Consider the following 21,254-nt stretch of genomic DNA (forward strand, 5'->3'; position numbering starts at 1 on the left):
AAAAAATTTAAAAAATCATATGTACAAGTATTTTTGTTTCAATTTCAAAGATTTTTTTTGGAGAAAAATCATATAAAACAGTAGTTTTATTGATGGTAAACTTTCATAAGATGTTTGTTTTAAAGATGTTGTAAAACACCTGTTCAATGAAAATACAAATCAATAGTTTAAATTTTTGCATCTCGATTCAGTTGTTGAGATGTTTGAAGTTTGCATTATTATTTATAGTTATAATGAATTGTTCTGCAATTTGTTACGAGATGAAAGAGACATGCATGGAAACCTTATTATGCTACCCAACAGTTATTTTGTCTTGTTTCTCACACTATTATTGGTCCTATGCAAGTTTTTTTTATTAATTCTATCATATAATGATTTTTCTATTAAGTTGCTGTACCCGTTCTGCTCATAAATTGAGTTTTTTAAAAAATGATCTCATGAGTTTTTCTTCTTAAAGATTTGCAAAATAAAAATATTAAAATTAATTTATAAAAGTTTCTTTGTATAAATTTTTTATTTCTTGAACTTAAATATAGATTTTAACTTGTAAAAAAATAGTTCCAATCGAAACAATTTCGAGCAAATTTTCATATCCGATGTGGTACTCCATCACCTCTACGGTTCACCAACGCTTATCCCACGGGGCCCACTCAGAAGAGAAGAAAACAACTTTTTTAAGCGTTGATGCCATAAAAATCAATTGCTTCTACTTGACTTCAACTTTCACACTGCTGTTGTTGATTCTTCCTTCTCCCTCTCTTCTATTTTCGCTATCTTCTTCTTCCTCTTGTGAATCGCTGAGTCTCCGCAACTCGGAAAGATTCCGCCGAGCGCCGTTCTCGCACCGATTCGCTGCAATTTGGTTGGTTCGGATCCGATGGGTAGCATCGTGGTGGAAGACGCGGACACTGACACAGTGTATGTGGCAGTGGGAAAGAACGCGGAAAAGACGCATCAACTGTTGCATTGGACGGTTAAGAATTTCTCTGGCAAGAATGTTTGTCTTCTTCATATTCACCGACCTTACTCCCTCAATTCGTTCTGTGAGTTTCTCCTCGATTATGCCTTTTAAATAGAAAACGTCAATTCTCTTTTTTATTATAAATAAAGCTGCTTCTTGTGGTTGTTTTCTGTTCATCAAACGTTTTGACGAATGCATGATGTTTTAGTGGAAATTGATTGCTGGATTGGTTAATTGTTGGTTTAATTTGGTTGTTGGGTTTGAATGGTTGCTAGTTTGGGATTGACTTTTTGGGTTGGTTATTATGTGTGTATTCTATCTATTGAAAAAGGGCTTTCTGAGGAAGGAAGACTGATAATGCTGAATTGAAATCTTGGATTTGAGGGTGAAGATGAAAAGGAAAATATTGGATTGTGTCGTTTTGCATTTACTGCTAGTAATTGATGAAATGAATAAAGCTATAATTGGGGAAACTGTTTAGTAATTTGGTGATTGGGATGATGTTTGATTTGTGACAACAAGTGTATCAAGGTTTAAAAGAACAAGGGTAAGAAGAGCGTAATTGAGTCTAAAGCGAGTCAGCTGATGACTTAAAGCTTAGGTTTGACTTGCGAATGTAAACATGAACCTTAAGCTTGTTTCATTGGTTTAAATTAGCCAAATTTAAGGTTTGGGCTTGGTTTGTTTAAAAATATAAAGTTTGGTCTGTTGTTTAACTCATTTATAACTTTTTTTTTCCTTTACGGGACTTTGTCTTGAAGAATTTTTAAACTACATTGTGGGCATTCATGAAGTAAACATAGGATGAGATAGTAAAAGATCTGTGACAATGCAAGTACTTATAATTCTCTAAATAAAATTACAATTTAGTAAGTGATACAAATATGTAAATTATCATTATCTTCGAACCCTCTTATCTAAAATTTACTTTTTTGTGTCGCACACACACTTGCATACTTTCACCAGGTGTTCACGAACTTTTAATTTTAAGCTTATAAAACTTGAGAGTTGACTCATTTATATGACTAGATTGAACTTATAGCCAATCTTTTGTGTTGCTTATTATTGAAAAAGGAGCTTGATCAACCATTCTGTTTTGGATAATTCATGAATAACTAAACTCATTTGCTCTCTAGAACAAGCTTGATTGATGAAAACGTCAGTGAAAAAATATGCTTATGAAAAATAATGAACTTTTTTGCAGTTATTGCTTAAGGATTGAAGATTTGTTGAATCTTAGAGACTTGTTTTTTGTCATCAAATCAGCTGTGATGTTAAATATAGTGGAGCATAACTCCCTGGCTTAAAAATTTAACAGTGAGAAAAAATAGAGAGAAAATTATGTGGTCTAGTTTGGTACTGACTTGTATTTTTGGTATATAACTTCTCTAGCAAATACTGATCTTATTCTGGCTATATTATACTAGGTAGAGTAGGTTTTATCTGATAGTTTGGTAATATTTAACAAACTATGAACATGTTTTTTTTAAGCATGTTCAACAGACAGGAATCTCTCTGGGTATGAACCGAAAGACCTTCCAGTCCAGGCATTCCAGGACCAGGGAAATCAAACAGTGCATGAACTTCTAGACCAATACATTCTTACACTGGTTCCTGCAGGGGTATTATCTTTTTCGTATTTCTTCATTTCTGTCAATAAATTTTTTTTACACTGAATATGTAGTCTATATTTTACGCTGAATATTTTTTACACTTGTATTTATTTTAGTAAATAAGAAATTCAATTCACATGTGCATTTACTCCTCTGTTAACTTCAAAATGAGAAATGCGGTAAACATTCTAAAGTGCACATTTTGTCAGTCCATAATTTTCTATCAATGATCAACTAATATTGTCATGCTCACATGTTTTTACCAAAATTTTCAATGGGAAAGTTCGATTCACCTTCTCTACCTTGGGTTCAACTTCTCTTTGGTCCTTAAAAAACATAACAATCTCTCTAAATTTGTAGGGATTGCGATGACACAAGTTGAAGGGGTAAATTGAACTTTTCCCTTTATCTTAAGAGCAACTAGATATCACAATAAAGTAATGACTACCTTCTCCGAAGTATGCAATGAACTTTGGATTTTAATTATATTTAAACAGTTCAAAGTAGTAATAACGAAGATCCTTGTTATGTTTATAGCTATTTCTTGAAGAAATCCAGATTGTTTACATTATGGCATGTGTGCATAGGTACGGGCCTGTAAATTGTTGATTGAGATGGATGATATTGAGAAAGGGATCACAAAAGCTATTGCTCAACACAGTATTAGATGGCTTGTAGTGGGAGCAGCAGCAGATGAATATAACATGGGGTATCAATTCCAAACATCAGTTGCTTTTAATTTTGAGCAATGATGCACAAACACAATATGTGTATAAGATACAATACACATCTGATATGACAATATTATTAATCTAAATATACATCAATCTAAATATATATAGGACATGTAAGATACATATCTAGATATGTATAAAAGTTCATAAAACACGAGGAATATAAAATTGCAATTTTGAAAATTCAAATTGAGAAAATACTTCTTGCACATTGCTATAAACAAAATAAAAGTTATAAATCATTCGTATCATAAATCACTTCGTATTGTCTATGAATATGAATAGTATCAATCTTATTCCCTTTTGAGACCATCCATACAGAGGACAATTTCCATTTTTTGGTTTATCAAGATACAATGCTTCTATGATTTTGTTACACATTCTATGTCTCATGTAGCTATATTAGATTTCCATAACTTTCTCTAATGGCTTGGATACTTCATCAATATTTGTCAATGAAGTGCCCAAGAGTATCAGTATCAAATGATACATGAAGAAAATAAAAGTATCGCTGCTTCGATGCTTATTAATTTCCTTTTTTCTTATCCTATTGAAGTCACTGGATACTTGTGCTGTAAAACTGGAACTGCTTAAAGAGCGAAAATATAATTGGTCTAGACAACTCTATCTTCATGGTTATATCTCCTGAACTTTCTTTGGGATATGATTGTGGCATTGTGTTTAGGGGTTCCTTCTAATGTTCAACCATTCTGTATATAGTTTTTTATAGGGGTTTTTCATTTCAGATATGCCTAGATATTTGACAACTATGATTCGTTGATGAGATTTTCCTTTTTTTAGAAAGTTTCTACCTTAATACGAACCATAATACATTGATATTCATGTTGGGTCAGTGGTATTAAAAATAACTATGAATAGAAAGTACCACTTGGCTTGAGGATATTAACAAGAGAACTGAACCGAACTTGCATAGTGTTCAACAAAGTTTATAATATATGTACTATGTAAAAGCGTGAAGCACTGTGTGATCCAAATAAAATGCCTATTGGTTAAATGAAAAATTACTTCATGAGTTTGCTTTCTATTCTAAGTTAGGGCTGTGTTATTTTGCATCTTTTGTATCATTACTAAACTATAGTGGTCGGAATTGCAGCAAACTGGCAAAGCAAGATTCAGAGAAGGCTAATTTTATACGTGAACAAGCATTGCTATCCTGTAATATTTGGTTCATTTGCAAGGGCAACCTCATATGTACTAGGTAAATATGTAAATGAAAATTATATTTGTACTGCAATGACATGATTCTAATGCCTTATGTTGATCTTAGGTGGGCTGCACAACTGTCTTTGTCAATATCTTTAGAGCAGTTTATGATATGGACGGTTAGGCTGTCTAGAAACAATATATTCATTCAAATTTGGTTTGACTGCAATTCTTTATTGATGAATGGTTTTATGATTTGAAACTAAGAAATAATAGGCAAGGAAAATGACACATTACAGGTAAAGGTAAGGAAGTAAGGTGATAGGTTGATTGAGGATAATTTGAGGGAGAGATTTCTAAGACGCTTTGGTCACAAGAATTGTAGAGGTAAAATGGATGTGATGGTTTGCAGGGGAAACCCCAATGACTGAGCATGGATTTTCCATATCGGAGTTCCGAGATTCATATGCCACCAACAATGGGTGGTAATGAAATAGGATATTTCTTTTTCTGTGGTCTCTTCATAACAGCGCCCACAATAGAAGAATAAAAGCAAATAAAGAAAAGTAGTTATAGTTGGTCAAAAGTAGTCAGTTACAGAATTGCAGTTAACATAAATAGTAGGACGGTATGAGGTCATTTTATCATTTGATAACAAGGCTTAGGACTGTTAAAAAGGAAAACCCTTGAAAAGATAATTCCCTCATTTTTTGTTTGTAATCAAGTGAACAGCACTATCAAGCAATCTTTTTCCTTGTCTATCTGTTTTTTCAACTATTTTACTGAAAAGTCTGAAAATATGAGGGTGAATCGTGATCATTGAACATTCCATAACTGATCAAATTTGAAGAATCACTTAAAAGGCAGAAGACCATCACACTATTATTTAAGAAGTCTCACAATCAGATCTTTTAAATTTGATCATTCGTAAAAAATCCAATGTTCATTACTTATTGCTATTTTTTCCAAGATTTATAAGTTTGTCCATGCTGGGCTGGGGGATGACTTTTGATTGGTAAATGCCCATCTGTAGCTCAACTTTTAGAAGAATTTAACTGTTGTCAGTATTTAGTCATTTAGTTGGTATAGTCTTACATATGAAGAGTATATTAGATTTTAATGATAGCTTTTATATATGAAGTATGCATTAGTTTCAGATTAATAATTTAATAAATCATTATTAAGATGATCTACAAAACGCCCTTTAAATCTAGTTGTGTATTTTTTATATATTCATTCATAAAAAATGTTATGTAATAAATTTAGATTGATTCTATTTTTATGTTAGTGCCAAAAAATTGTGATTCTTGAAGCTTTGGTTTTTAACCAAGTTAAATGTCATTGTTGTGTAATCTATTTAGCTAACCTCACCGAGTGGGATGAGGCTTTGCTGTTATATATTGAAAAAAGTGAGTTATGCTCAATAAGTGTTGAAGAACATAGAATAAAATAAATAACTACCCTTGTGATAGGAGGTTAGAAAGTGACAGGTGATGCTTTGGTGGACAGAAATAGCTAAAGAAGAAAACAATATTTTTATTCTGTTAACACTTACAAAAAGAATTGTATATCACTTAGATTTTTTTATCATATTCTGTAATATTGGCGTAACAACTCATTTAGCTGATAATATGTTTTGTATCTTCCACTTTTTCTGAAATGGTCAAATTAAATCAGGGTATATAGTAAGCATACTTCTGACATTGAGAGTGGACCTGCATTGTTGGTGCTCAATTCAAATACAGAAAAGACTAAATCGGAATTGAATCCTGATGCATTGAAATATTTAGGTATTCTTTTTAGATGTTTCTTTTCTATGTTTCTTGTCAATTTTATAAAAAAGCATACGTTTTTTTCAGATATGGCCATTTATCATTTTCTGTAAGGACTGTCAAGGGAATAACTTGTGACAGGTTTCTGCAGATTCTGATGATATGAAAGAAATCCAAAGTATCAGTTCCCACCGTTCCTTAAGTACCAAATGGTCCTTTAATAAGGTCATGGACAGGTCAAAGTTGGCAGATTTGATGTTTCATGAGGTGAGAGGTGATTGTTCTCCTTTAACCTTGGTGTAAAAGTTTTTGTTTTCATACTTTACACTTTCTGGTGTGTTACAACTCCTGGTAGGACTGTAAGAGAACTTTTGTTCCTGAGTCAACACTTGAAAGTTATGATTTCTTGTGAATAAGATCAGAGTGTATCCGAGGGATTTTGCAAGTTTGGTATTGTCTCTTATTCTAAAATATATTCATTTCAATCTAGAGACTTGCATCTACCATCTGGTTTAAACTAATTCGTAAATTTAGAATTCTTCTTGATTCTTTCTTACTGGTGGAATTAGAAGAAAGGGAACATGCAAGCAAAATAAAATGGTACACCACCACAGATGCCAAGAGCATGAAACCAAGAAGGGTATGAAGAGACATTAAAGAGATGGAAAATAGAAAATAGTACTATCAAGATTTATGACAAACGTAATTTTTCATTGCTTAAATATAAAAATTGATTTTTTTTTCTTCTAATGGTCTCTCTGGTTTGTTTCTCAAATTTTGAACCTTGGTTACTATTTGGAGTATAAGTTTTATTATTTTAAAAAAGAAAAAGATAATTACCCTACTGTTTTCAGTTTTTTTTTATATCAATCTTGACTTTATACTTGAATTTCAATGTAGTAAGATCTTTTGGACTATTTACTATTTAATTAGGTTAGACTGTCAGGCACAATGCCTTCATCACCTGCATCCCTTGTCATCATTACTTTATGTATATTACACTTCAGGTTAACATGAAAGCCCAAGTATCAGATAAATAGAATAGTCAGCTTAATGCAGCCAATTGATATACTTGTTCGTATAGATAGATATGTATAATATATGTTTGCATGAATTGCTGTCTGATTATTGATGAACTAAAGTGATTCCCGTTTTTCTTCTGAAACTAGTTTCAACTTGCATTTTTGACAGGATGAAGCATTCGAAAGCCGGTGTGCTACGGAAATAAGAAGAAGAAAAGAAGTTGAAGAACAATTGGCGACGTCAAAGCAAGAAGTACAGAAAATGAAGAATCAGCAGGATGAAATATTTGAAGAATTGCAAATGGTCAAAGACCAAAGTTCTGCACTTATAAACCAAATTTCTGAGTCCCAGTGTACGGCAACAGAGTTTGAGGAGAAGATCATATCAGCTGTGGACCTCTTGATAAGTTTCAGGGAAAAGAGAGATAGGCTTAGAATAGAGCATGCAAATGCAGCTAGGGAAGTCCAAGTGCTCAGAAAATTTGGTGAAGCAGATACTTCCTTCTCTTATCAGGTAGAATTCCCTGCATTTTCTTTCTTGGAGATCAATGAGGCAACTCATGATTTTGATCCGTCTTGGAAGATTGGAGAGGGAAGGTATGGAAGTGTTTACAAGGGACTGCTTCGCAACATGCATGTTGCCATAAAAATGTTACCCTCTTATGGTCGTGAGAGACTATCAGAGTTCCAACATCAGGTACTCTCATATTCTCTTCTATAGTGTCTACTTGGAAGTCTGAAATTAGACTACAAAATATGCTCATTACGCCCCTCCGACAAAATGATTCAGAATAGTTATGCGCTTTACATGGTTAATACTTGTCATCTTTACCATTTTTTGAAGAGTTTCACCATATATATTATCCTATGGCACAACAGGAACACTTCATAAATTATTCTACCTGATTCAATATCTACAGATTTTTGGATAGTTTGATGTATTTTTGAGCGAAAGGAGTTATCAACATGGTGCTTCTATGACTTTTTTTTCTTCTCTTTTTTCATAAATCAGTTATAAGTCTTCAGAGTCCAGAGTTCTATTTTATTTTCACTTTATAGTTTGGTCCAATTGGTTCCCGTTATCAGATTAATATATATGTATATACGCACACACATTATAATTCCAAGCTTCTGATCTTCAAGCATCTATGAAATTAAATTATATTGAGGTATTAATCCAAAAAGGCTTGACTGAATGATTCTGTCAGGTTGTGTGTCCATGAGGAACTCACAATTTTTTATCTTTTTGTCTGGCTATATTATTGGTTAAATTTCAGGTAGAGGTCTTGAGCAGGGTAAGACATCCAAACTTGTTAACACTAATTGGAAGCTGTGCAGAGTCTAGGTCACTTGTGTATGAGTATATAAACAATGGCAGCCTTGAAAGCCACCTTGCCCGCAAAGAAAAGAATCCGCTTCCATGGCAAATTCGAATATCCGTTGCTACAGATATATGCTCAGCTCTAATCTTCATTCACTCCAGCAAGCCTTGTATTATCCATGGGAATTTGAAACCTAGTAAGGTTCTCCTTGATGCTAACTTCGTTGCCAAACTGAGTGACTTGGGCATTCCTAGTTTAGTCCAGCAAAGTTTGCATTCAGCTGATGCAAGCACAGTGTGTAACAACCCAAATGAACGTTTGGCGTATGTGGATCCAGAGTATTTTGTCAGTGGCAAGTTTACACCAGAATCAGATGTATATTCATTTGGAGTCATATTGTTACAGCTTCTAACTGGAAGACCACTTTTGGGGTTAGTTAGGGATATGAAGTGTGCATTGGAAAAGGAAAACCTTAAAGCAGTCTTGGACCTTTCAGCTGGTGAATGGCCACTTTATCAAACTGAACTGCTGGCATATTTAGCATTGAGGTGTTGTGAAAAGAGTTGGTTGAACAGGCCAGACCTTGTGTCAGAAATTTGGAGTGTTCTTGAACCATTCAAAGCTACTCGCATTGACAAATCATATTTGATTTCCAAGAAGCTTCATCGTGTTCCTTCACATTTTGTCTGCCCCATTGTCCAGGTGAAGATCATAATTTATCCAAATGCATTTTTATGAAAGAAATGCTTGTCTTTTTTAACTTCAGGATAGATTATTGACCCTTATAACTTAATCTTATTCTATAATTGCCCTCAACTCTAGTTGAATTCTATCAAAATTCAGGCTCAGATTTGTTGTGCAGCTTTAACATTAAGTTTTCATAAGCAATTAAGGGGTCTGGTTTCTTTTCTCCGCCACCTCCTCCTCTTACTAATTAGCATCTGTAATAGCATATGCGAATTATTGCAATCACAAATTAAAACATTTGATTTCCGTGGGATTGCTTTCCTGTTTGTGATAATCATAAAGGTTACCTTTTGGTTTTACAGGAAGTAATGGAAGATCCATACATAGCTGCAGATGGCTTTACGTATGAAGCAGAGGCAATAAGAGGGTGGTTGAATAGTGGCCACGACACTTCCCCCATGACAAACCTCAAGCTTGATCACACGGATTTAGTACCTAACTATGCTCTACATAATGCAATTCTGGAGTGGCAGCAACAGTAAACCTTCACTGTCCATTATACTTGCACATATTACACTGGTATAAATCACACTTACCTCGTAAAATTTAAAATCCAAGGTGAGCCAGTAAGGGTGTATTTACACTTGAATTTTAATGAGTTAAAATCATAATGCATTTTAAGATCCAAATACACCCTTACTTACTCATTTTAGAAACTTCACTTTATAAAGTTTCATGTACTGATATCTTTAATAGCAAGTTGGGGGTGGAAAAGGGAGGGAAATAGAGGGCAAGGGAATTTTTTAATTAAACCTTTCCCTTGATTGAGAGCTTTCTGAAACGAGGGATGATTATGTAAATAAGAAACCTTGTTTATTTTTATTTATTACAATTTAAAGTTCTCCAAAACTGAAGGATTAATGTGTAAACTAGTCAAATCAAACATAATATTTGACTTCACCGCCTTTTATATATTTGCCCTAATCATTAAAAGAAATGAGATTGTTTTAATTGAAATAATTTCCTTTTTAAACACCAGAAATGTGATTGATAATTTTTCCAAGTATTTAATAAAATACAACAATTGTATTTAATTTATTAAACTTTTCTCGATATACTTCTAACTGTTCTGACAGTAAATTTGAATTTGGTTCCTTTAAATTGAAGGAAATGCATAGTAGAGGATGTTGGAAATAGTTTTAGTTTATGCATTTGATTTTACCATGAGTTTTAACCCTTCATTTTTTAATAAATAATTAACTGTAATTATTATTTAAAATATACCTTCTCATTTTAGAGATGGTAGTTCTTTTTTTGTTTCAAACAAACATACATGATATCTATCTTTAATTGATTGTGGTGGAAGTGATCTGCGATTAAGATGAAGTACATTTTTGGATTCATGTTGAATAAACTAAGCTCATGTGAAAGTGTTCAAAATATAAATTAATGTTAAAATTTAGATTCAAATTAGATTTTAAGTTTAAGTAACTGTAATTTTTATCCTGGATACAAAACTTATCTTACATATATTAATCATAAAAAAAACACTACCAAACTTATCAATACGATGGATGATAGACAACACTACAAAACTTATCGATACTAAATGATAGATAAATGATAGACGTAAATTTCTTGAAAATTTCTTCAAAATATTTCTTTAATTGTTTCCTTTCAAGCAATAATTGAAGGACTGTCATTCATATATTTAAATTTTCATTACATCAAAATCTATCACATAAAATTATATTATATATATGCAAAATTCATTATCTTAAATATATTATTTTCATAAAATTTAATCCATTGTCATGGTATAAAATGGATTTACATCCATAGAGGTGGTTATAGTAAAAATAACACTAGACCTAGTAATATGGATATTTGTGGTTGTACCAAGATCACGGAAACTCCATAAGATTATGTTTAATTTCTCTCAATTATTTTATAAAACATAGATGGTATACGAGAAACAAATGAAGTAAAAATAATTATTAAACAATAAATTATGTATAACATATGATACAAATATATATGACATAGTTGATGGGATAACCATTAGTTAGACTCAAATAATATAATTAGTCAGATTCAGATGATACAATTAGTTGAATTTATATGACAAATTAGTCAAATATAAATGATACAATTAGTCAGATTTAGATAAACAATTATCAAGATTCGGATTATACAATCAAATGATATAATTAGTCAAACTCACTATTTGATTCATGTGCATTAATTAAAATTATTTTTGTAGTGACAAGTTAGAATGAACCGGTTTATCAAATTTAACTCATTTCAATCCTCAAAGTTCAACTTTCATTTATTTCTAATTTGCACTCTTCTCAAAATACAAATGATTGGTCAAACTCATTATTTGATTCACCTGCATTAATTAAAATTAATTTTTGTAGTGACTAGTCACAATGATGAACTGTAGTTAAATGTGAGATCAATGGATTCTTCATTGACTTAACCTGTGAACTAATTGTAAAGGTAATGTTTAACCTTTAAATTATTTCAATTAATCTTCTATATATTTATGGATCCTCGACAGGGTCACCATAATTAAGGTCGAGATTTAAATTGATATTCATAAATAGTATAATTGGTTTGGTACCTAAGAAACCAATATCATTGAGTAAAGATAAAATACATTCTCTTTCAAGGAAATATACTTGTTGGATTTAGTAATTTCCAAGCTTAAGAAATATCGGAGATAATCAATGCTTTTAGTTTGAATAAGAAACTCAATATCAATTATACATTGTTAACATAAGAATAATTATGGTCTAATTTCATCCACGTAAACATGCAAAATATAGAGTAGTCATTTTAAGATTGTGTAAAATCATGTTGCAAAATTGTTGAAGAGAACTTGCATAATCATTATCTTTAAAGAATCCACACATGATTGTGCAATTGAGAATAGTAGTGATCAAGAAGATGAACAAATATGAACAGAAAAGAAAAGTGTAGAAAAATCCAGATAAAAGAAGATAGAAGAAAGAAAATGTGTTTTAATTAATTCTCTGTAAAAAATACACTGTAAAAAAAACATATTCATCAAACATAAAACAAAAAAGAACTTAAAGCCCAATAATAAAAATGCCCAAAACCCCAAAATACAGATTTTATCAATTTACTTTGTTTTAGATTATTACATTATTTTTGTTGATATAGAGAAGCATAATCTTCAAGAATAACACTAACAAATTAAATATCAATATTCAACATATTACAAGAAAAATGTACTAATTTTTAAGAGACAAATTTTTATTATAATTTGATTTAAAAAGATGAAAATTAAATATTTTTAAATGAAAAACTTAGAATTAGAAAATTAAAAAACAGTAAACATTTATCGAAATCAACCCAAAAAAATTGATTTAATTTAATTTAAATAATATACTACGTTCAAATTAAGCAAACTAATCATAAACTTCATCTTTAATTCAAATGTGTTTTAAACCAAAATTGCACCAAGTCACAAACATCTTATTATCTATCATGAAGATTGAAGACTAAGAAAATTAAATATTGTAGTCAATGTCATAAAAGTTTATAATTAATTCTGAATAAAATTGTAATGCAATTTATGGAATATATTTTATTCTTACTTAAATCCGTAAAATAGTATTAAGGAAAAATAATATTAATTAGCAATATGATGTTATTGATTTGAAGTTTATAATTTTGATGGTCAAGTTACATCAACATCCGAATAGGAGGATACGATACCCAAATAGAAACTGCTTTTGGAGTGGACAAGGTCAAGCCCAAACTCTTTCTACGTTATGTTGTTGCTGTTTAATTCCATCATGAAATGACTAAAAAGACACCCACGTTTACCTGTTAACCACGTGCACTCCCGCAAACAGGCACGTGCACTCACTCACTCCTTCCTCGGAATGTAAGTGGTTGGTTCTGCTGTGACTGTAAAACCGAACCACAATTCCGTACCACGTTTCTTTCACGCGCCATGGGAGAGCGTCAGTAAAAATCTTAGCGGTGAAAAAAAAGTGAACGAGTAATTAATTAATTCGATATATTTTATTATTTGTTTTTATTAATTTTATTAATTTCCTTTTTTTTTTTATGTTTTTGAAGTTGTTTCTTGTTAGCAACGTTTTTCTTTCGCCCTACTACAACTGCAGCCTGCAACACAGAGAGAGTTCTCTCTCATAGCTATTTTCTCGCGTTTTCTCTCACGATTTTCTTTCATCCAAATCCAAACACTCTCTCAATCCCTTCGCAGTTGTTACGTTTCTGCCTCGGATCGTCACAAGAGAATCCGTTCGGCCTCTCAGCGATCTCTTCCTCCCTGGTACGTGATCTGCTGTCACTCCACTTAATTTTCTCACTCCCGATCTTAGATCACGTTCTTTCAATTCATTATATTACAGTTTTTTGGGAAAGTAATTTCGCCTTTCAGTGTCGCTTCCTTAGTCGATGAGAATGAAGGTTGTATACGGCGGTCGCTTATGTTTATGATAGATCGTGTTCATGATAGATTGTGTTAGGTCGGGTGAATGCTTATTAATCGATAATGCAATTATATAAGTCTCTTTGATAATGGAGTCGCCGAACAAGGTTGTAGTGTAGATTTTACATCGATCTATTGTGCTCTTGTTAGTTGTTAGTTTCAAAATGTTTTTATGTTTCTCACCGATCTAATGTGTTGAGGGATTCGGGGTTCTATTTTATATGACCTATTTTATATGACGTGACAATTTTTTTATTACCTTGGCATTGGTCTGGAATATGTTATGTCTTTATTTTTATTGGTTCCTTTGAATTTAAATTTGTTCCCATGGTTACATGTATGATTTTGTACTTTCTGCAGTGCAATCTAGGAAAATTTCTTGGTAAGATTTTTGTCTGAATAGATGCCAGTTGCAAAACTCCCGGCCTCAGGCACAACTGGTTTCACAAAAACAGATGATGGAAATGATTCTTTAGATACAATATTCAGACAAGCAATCGGAAAAGAACCTTTGCTTTCCTTTCCTAGGGCCGGTGACAGCCCAGTACAGTGGATTCAATTACTTCATGCTTTAGATCAGCAAGGTATTTGCTTATATTTTGAGAATTAAGGGTTCATTTTAGAGGCATTTATATGCAACCTGTTGTTATATGCAAGTCATGTGATATGCCAGCAATCCTTCTACAATAAAACATAAAAGTCAATAAAAAGAGAGAAAATAGAACAGAAATTTTATAATTGCTAGACTGTATTGCCTTTGTGCCGTGACCAATCTCAGGCTAGCTGAATAGTATGCAAATGTGTAGATTTTGAGCTTGTTTATGCTATTGATTTAAACCTTGACATTATGATAAAACCTTTCATCCATTTTCCAGAACTTCCAGGGTGGCCTTTGCTCTCTCCTGTGAAGGTTCAGCTACAAAAGTGCAACAAGTGTTCTCGAGAATTTTGTTCTCCCATTAACTATAGAAGACATATACGTGTGCAGCACCGATTGAAAAAGCTTGATAAGGTTATCTTTGTATTTATAATAAGTGGAAGCAAATATCTAACACAATGGATGCTTGTAGTTCATGCTTTTTCCCCCTTGAGATTATTTTGTTTTTTTATCTTTCTTTTCCAAGTCTTCCTCACTTTTTCCTAATGCTTCTTACACATTGTAGGATTCTAAAAAGAATAGGGAACTTTTAGGGGCATTTTGGGATAAGGTAACCTTTGATCATTGTGAATTTCAGTTATATGTAGAATACATACTGTTTTATGCATGCTGATTTTTCAATAATATGTGTAGCTCTCCGTAGAAGAGGCAAAGGAAGTTGTTTCATTCAAGAATGTGATGCTGGAGGTAATATCTTTTTGCTCCTTACTATAGACTAATTTATTTTTATGCAATGTTATTTTAATGGGATTTGCCTTATTGTGTACTGGTGATATGCCAAATATGTTAAGCTATGATTGACCGAAATGAAAATGTGGGCAGCTGAGTGATATGAGTTTCTCCATCCATTTCACATTTTCACCTCAATTAAGATAAACTCTTGTTGGTTTGCCATATTTTAAGATTTTCTAGACATGAAATCCTTTCATAAATTTACTCTTCCACTTAGACTCTTGTTCAGTGTGCTGTATTTTTTTTACTGATAAAAGTTCTTTTGATTATATATTGGTTAGGAACTTTCCTGCGTTTTTAAAAAGGTTGTAGGTGCCTTCTCAAATGTGAATATAATTTCTTAAGCCTATTCTCTGTTCTTGTCTGGAAATATCATTAGTTATGTATTTTTTATATTGATAGTTGATTGCAGACAACACTATTTTTTGTAGGCTTAATGGATAAGAAACAGAGCTACAAATACAATGACACACTAGTCTCTTATGGCTGTCTTCTTTTCAGCTCTTGTTGTTTTCATTTTTCCCTGAATTTATCAAAGTTTCTTTTATTCTTTTTTCTTCGCCATTTCAAAATGCATTCCAGGAAGTTCCAGGGTCTTCAATTTTAGAAGCTTTGACAACTCTTAGAAAACAAGGATTTTCTTCTCTTCCACAGTATTATCTGAGGGCTGGTTCTGCCCTTTTGGTAAGAAACATTACATGATCTTGCTTATCAGTTATTCATTCTGGCTATTTTTTGCTGGTACATTCCTTTGGTATATTAACATAGCCTATCTATATTTTTTTTGCAGAATATTGTTCAATCCAGGCCTTCTAGTTTTCCCATATCTTCCCAAGAGTTGTTCAGTATCCTAGATGATTCTAGTGAAAAAACATTTTTGGTTGGATCAGCAGTGTCAATGCAAAGATATGTTTTTGATGGAGAGGCTGGAAAGATTGGTCTTGAACAAAAAAACCTTGTTGCTTGCACAAGTTTCTTGCTAGAGCAGAAACTGGTAATTTTTTACGAACTTAAGAATCTGTTCTGTTTACCTTTAAACTTCTCTTCCTCTTTCTCATGTGGTTTTTCCCACATTTCCCTTTTTTCTGTAAAGATTAGTAGTTGGCACTTATGTGATTTTGTGGGTGTCTAGGCCTGTTTGTTGTTGGTTTCATTCAATGGCATAGTATTGTATGATGGTAATGACATAAAGCCATGCAAGAGCCTTCTTTGCCAAATGGCTTAAGGTTTTAGGAGTTTTGGTTATTGACAAATACCTTAGTTTGTTCAAATGCATGCTTCATTTATAGCAAAAGTTAACTATGAACAAAACTGTAATTATTCAATCAGATTTAGTGTATAAAATCACTTCTCGTGATAACTCTTCTATTTGGCTTTTTCCCAAGTAAAGTTGTTCAACACAATCCATATTTTAGTGATGGAAAGGATCTAAAATACTGGTTAGAATTACACAACAGTCTGTGCTTCAATCATTGTTGACAGTTTACATGAGTCAAAGAGTATACATGTAACACAGCAGTCCATTTTTTCACAATTACACAAAGAGGCTGTAGAAGAGTTTAAAAGGATAAGTAATATCATAATATGAAACAACATTTTGGTATTCTGTTATGCCAAAAAATTTATAAAGTTTTAATCTTGTCAAAGATTTGACTCAGCACATAGCTTGATTTATGATGCTTTTTGAAAACAATATGCCAGTGAAACCAAAATTCATGGCATCTCTTGCATGTACATTCACCTAAATCTGACCTGATTTTATTATAACCTTTCTTTACTAGTTCTTAGTTACAGTAATGACGAAATATGATATTTTATTTTCTTAGTTACAATAATGATGAAATATGAATTTCATTTCACATAGGTGAAGGCTTGGCTTGCCGACAAGGATGCTGAAGCATTGAGATGCCAAAAGCTGCTTGTGGAAGAGGAAGAAGCTGCTCAGAAAAGGTACATTTAGTGCTATAACCAGTTTGTCCTTGAATCAATTTTGGCATGTTTTCCCTGTTCCTTCCCTTGTTATAGTGCCTTTTATTGGTATCAGGTCTTGTTGGTCTGCCTGCGTCTTCGCTGAGCGGTTCTTGATTTTTATTTCAATTTTTAGATTCTCAAGGAATGGCAAATATTGAAGTGTTTGTTTTGTTGCCTTTCATTTAAAGCACGGTTTAATCGTCAATTTATTTGCCTCTATTTAAAAAATTTATTGTCCTCCTTTACAAGGAAAGCAACTCAATTGGATGAAATTTAGTATTTAAAGTGGAGGCTGAGAATTACCCTTTCTTTAATAGCTAAAAGCAGGAAATTTATATAATCACTGAATCAATGCGTATGAAAAACAGTAGCAAAAGAACCTAACTTGGTTTGATAGGCCCTTGTGTCACGAGAGAAACAATTCTCAATTGATAAACAAGGATCATGTTCTATGAAAGATACTGGTGTTTGTTATGTTCACTCAGCATGAGTTATGTGTAATTTTAGCGAAACTTTAATATACTCACTGCACTGACAGAACATCATAATGCAACAATTTCCTCTTGGTTTACCCATGGTCCACTATCAGGCTTTATAAATAGTTCTAGATACCAGAATAGACTTATAATTGACATATGTCTCTTTCTTTAGTTTTGTCTGAATTTTCGAACGACTTCTGCTACTTCTAATGATCTATAATAAATAAACTAAGTTAGTGTTTGCTCTTTAAGTTGTTTATATAGCAAAGGCAAATAATAAGGTACTAGATATGTTGGGCCAGATGTATTCTATTATAACTAGTTATTATGAATAGGTTCTTTATTTATTTTCTCTCTCTATTTATAGAAAAGCTGATATCTTAGAGAGGAAACGCCAGAAAAAGCTCAGACAGAAAGAACACAAGGCAAAGGAACAAATTGAAGACGACACGGAAACTAAAGGGAACATAAGCAGCGCAGGAGAGGATGTATCACCAGGAGAAGCATCTCTGGGTACATGTGACTTTGATGAACATAATCCAGATATATTTGCTGATCATTCTCCTCCGCCACATGTAACTTCTCACTACCAAGACACTAATGAAGTTATAGAAGGCGATACACTGTCAGGTTATGATTGTGACACTGATCAGTATACAGAGCGGCAGACACTACAAGGACATAATCGCCGGGGCACAATGCCTGCCCGATGGCAAGGGCTACCAAAATCACAATGGGCTAGAGCCAATGGTTTGAATGCAGGCCAGAATTCTCAACCGTCGAAGGTTGGAGTTATTCAAAAACATAGAACCAGTCATGATCTTAGGGTAGCTCCTATAGTTAATGGCAGTAAGGTTTGGAGTCGAAAACCTAAAGCAGAAACTAATGGTGTGGTTCTAAAAGCCAAACTGCTGAAAGAACCAGACAAAGTTAAAAATCACGAAGTTTTGATAGGATCTGTATCAGTTAGTCTGGGAAATTGCTGCAATTCTGGAGGTAATTTTGTGGCACCCCAGCGGGACTGCTTGGCAGGGAATCTGTCCAAGCTGAATACTGCTCAGGAGAAACCAGGAAGCAATGGTCGTTTAACAGTTAAGCTTTGGAGGCCTGTTAGCCAGCATGGAACTAAAGACCCATTTCCACTTCAAAATGGTGGGACAGAAGCTGATGTTATTCATGGAAAATTTGATGAAAATTCGTCTGGTCAAAGTAGTTTAAGGTTGTGTAGTGTAGAGGGTAGTGATATTGATTTTGGGGACAATTTTTCCCATAATGTGGCAAAAGTAGATTTGGAAAGCTTACGTCTATCCAGCCATGCTGCAAAATCCTTTCTTGCACAAAGTAATCTCTTCATTATATTCTTCATTTTACTAGTGTGATTAAGAATCTGTTTGTATATAAGCTAGAAGTACATTTGAGAGCTATTGAACTTTTTGCAGTTGAGAATTTCTTAAAAAGCTCTTCTAGCTTTATATTCAAACAGACTCTAAGGGGTTGGGCTTGGTCTTAATTTTATTTAATTCAAAATTGTGATACAGGATGGAAAGAAGCTATCTCGTCAAACCATGTAAAGTTGGTTTTCACACCTGATTCTGAGCCTCGTGGAGAACAGCCGGTACAGGATTGTGAACTAGCAGCAGCTTATCTATCTTCTGACGCGGACAGATGTACAGAGAACCGATTGCCTGCAACCTCTGGAGTAGCAAGGTCTAAACCTAAAACGAAGCCTGAAAAAGGAATGAAGATAAAGTACATTCCCAAACAAAAAGCAGCAGCCTAGTAGTAAGAGATAAAGAAGAAATTGGGTTATTTAATTATGACAGATATGCATAGATTGACTTCTCGCCAATTAATTTATTAGCAGAGGTTCCAGTTTTATCGATGGTCTTCTGTCAAAAAATTGGAGGTAGGTTTTGCCTGAAGGTCTTTTTTATATTCCGTCCTTTTCCTTCAAATGAAGGCATAATAGGGGATTGTGCATTAAGTTTATTTTTTTCTTGTGGCATTTTTTACCAAAATTTTGTGTAATAAATTTGTCTGGTTATTATTATAAAAATGCATCCTCTTTGTTTTTATGGTTATCACTTACAAAACAAGTTACAAACTTGTCTCACTGGCCAAAAATTGGTTTAGCAAGCGGTTTGTCTCGTGGTAGGCTTACTTGTTTACTAAAAAGGTATAAATGTCTCAATAGTTCTATTGCTCTGATATAATGCAGAGCACCACAATTTTTTGCCATGCCACTTTCTTTCTCCGTTGTTCCTGTTTTATGCTGTTTTTAGTGGCGTATTTAACAATTATATAATCTTTTCCAGGTCTCCATTTCATTTTCTGCAATAATTATTTCAGAGAAAACACTTGTTGATTTTTTAGTTAAAAAATACTCCGGATCAGCAAATGATCTCTCAACCTCAAGCTTAGTTCTTAATATTGACTCCAATCAGCAAATGATCTCTCAACCTCAAGCTTAGTTCTTAATATTGACTCCAAAACGTAGTAGAAATTTGATTACACTTGAGGGATGACAACCCGTGGGGAAAATTTTATCAGAATGGTGCAATTTTGCACTGATTTTATACCATTTAATTTCATATCAATTTTTTTTTTACCAAAACTAGTTGTGAAGAAATATGGCCAACTTATAATGGCTAATGGACTCATATTTTGATAATTATTTAATGTATTATCCTTTCTGTAAACAATAAAAATAAATATTTTATTTTATTTTTAATTAATAATATTATAACTTTAGATTTTATTTTAAAGTACTATAAAATTAAAAATTGAAGTACACAGTGGTAGTATATAATGAAGAGACAACCCTAAACCCTATGAACAATTTGATTCTCAAAATATACTGTGGTTTTAGGTTAATCGTTGAATTTAAATAAATTAAAGTATTTTTAAATTATTTTTTATTTTCTACATTCATTGTTTGTTTCACGTGCATTTTATATATTATCATTAAAAATACAATTTAATTGATGTATTGAATCATTGTGGTGGTGTCAAGTACAAAATAAATTTTACTTTAAATGAATCAGATAAAAAAATTAATCTATTTAATTTTTTTTAAAATTAATTAAAATATTCAGACTATCCTATTCTTTTTTATTAAATTCAATTTATTTATATCCATCCAATTATAAATTAATATATTTAAAAAATTAAAAAATGGAATTTTAAAACTATATTTTTAAAATTTTATATCAAAAACTAAGATGAGTAATTAACAATAAAATTATAATTAGATAAAAACATTTTAAAATAATCTCCTTAAATGGAATACAATTAGTCAAGACATTATATAATCCAAAAGTCTGAATTTGATAGTAGTTTTCGGATTATGTAATCTGGACACATTTAAAAAAATGTTTATGGATTACATAATTCAAAAGCTAATTTAGACTTATGAATTATGTAATTCAGAAATTAATCATACATCTGAAAAAAAGTCGACGTAACGACCATGTCGTCCACATATGTCTGCACGAGTATGAGAGCAAGAATCCTATCCATCAATCTCTGATAGGTGACACCAACATTTTTAAGGTTAAAAGGTTCCTTCTACATTTCTCTTTCTCATTTTTTTTTTCTAACAATCAACTTTGCATAAACCAAAACTCAATTGGCCAATTCATGAAAAC

General features: G+C 32.3%; 2 protein-coding genes across 8 annotated transcripts; both read left to right on the forward strand.

Moving 5' to 3' along the window:
* Positions 1–501: 501 nt before the first annotated feature.
* LOC137827806 (U-box domain-containing protein kinase family protein) lies at positions 502–10,245 on the forward strand. Of its 7 annotated transcripts, none has more exons than XM_068634137.2 (10): positions 502–1,043; positions 2,453–2,583; positions 3,162–3,283; positions 4,423–4,527; positions 6,150–6,262; positions 6,396–6,511; positions 7,436–7,780; positions 7,850–7,963; positions 8,544–9,290; positions 9,638–10,245. In XM_068634137.2, exons 1-10 carry the CDS (start codon positions 878–880, stop codon positions 9,815–9,817), a joined length of 2,139 nt encoding a protein of 712 aa, XP_068490238.1. In that variant the 5' UTR covers positions 502–877; the 3' UTR covers positions 9,818–10,245. The 7 variants fall into 7 exon arrangements, with proteins under 7 accessions (XP_068490238.1, XP_068490239.1, XP_068490235.1 ...); XM_068634138.2 differs by having other exon boundaries at positions 2,465–2,583; XM_068634134.2 differs by having other exon boundaries at positions 7,436–7,963.
* A 3,222-nt stretch (positions 10,246–13,467) lies between these two features.
* LOC137827954 (C2H2-like zinc finger protein) lies at positions 13,468–19,682 on the forward strand. The gene is made up of 10 exons (XM_068634338.2): positions 13,468–13,608; positions 14,128–14,351; positions 14,643–14,779; positions 14,931–14,975; positions 15,059–15,112; positions 15,740–15,841; positions 15,948–16,151; positions 17,022–17,107; positions 17,975–18,948; positions 19,146–19,682. The coding sequence occupies exons 2-10, from the start codon at positions 14,171–14,173 to the stop codon at positions 19,385–19,387; spliced, it is 2,025 nt and encodes a 674-aa protein (XP_068490439.1). The 5' UTR covers positions 13,468–13,608; positions 14,128–14,170; the 3' UTR covers positions 19,388–19,682.
* Positions 19,683–21,254: the final 1,572 nt, after the last annotated feature.

This window comes from Phaseolus vulgaris, chromosome 7, assembly GCF_051622355.1.
Source record: "Phaseolus vulgaris cultivar YP4 chromosome 7, ASM5162235v1, whole genome shotgun sequence".
NCBI lineage: Eukaryota > Viridiplantae > Streptophyta > Magnoliopsida > Fabales > Fabaceae > Phaseolus > Phaseolus vulgaris.

Excerpts from the sequence above, each read along its gene's own strand:
- LOC137827954 (XM_068634338.2), top strand. The coding sequence starts at position 14,171 with ATGCCAGTTGCAAAACTCCCGGCCTCAGGCACAACTGGTTTCACAAAA. Across the intron at positions 14,780-14,930 it reads GATTGAAAAAGCTTGATAAG|GATTCTAAAAAGAATAGGGA; the intron begins GTTATCTTTGTA and ends TACACATTGTAG. Across the intron at positions 15,842-15,947 it reads GGGCTGGTTCTGCCCTTTTG|AATATTGTTCAATCCAGGCC; the intron begins GTAAGAAACATT and ends TTTTTTTTGCAG.
- LOC137827806 (XM_068634134.2), top strand. The coding sequence starts at position 878 with ATGGGTAGCATCGTGGTGGAAGACGCGGACACTGACACAGTGTATGTG. Across the intron at positions 6,263-6,395 it reads TGATGCATTGAAATATTTAG|ATTCTGATGATATGAAAGAA; the intron begins GTATTCTTTTTA and ends AGGTTTCTGCAG. Across the intron at positions 7,964-8,543 it reads TATCAGAGTTCCAACATCAG|GTAGAGGTCTTGAGCAGGGT; the intron begins GTACTCTCATAT and ends GTTAAATTTCAG.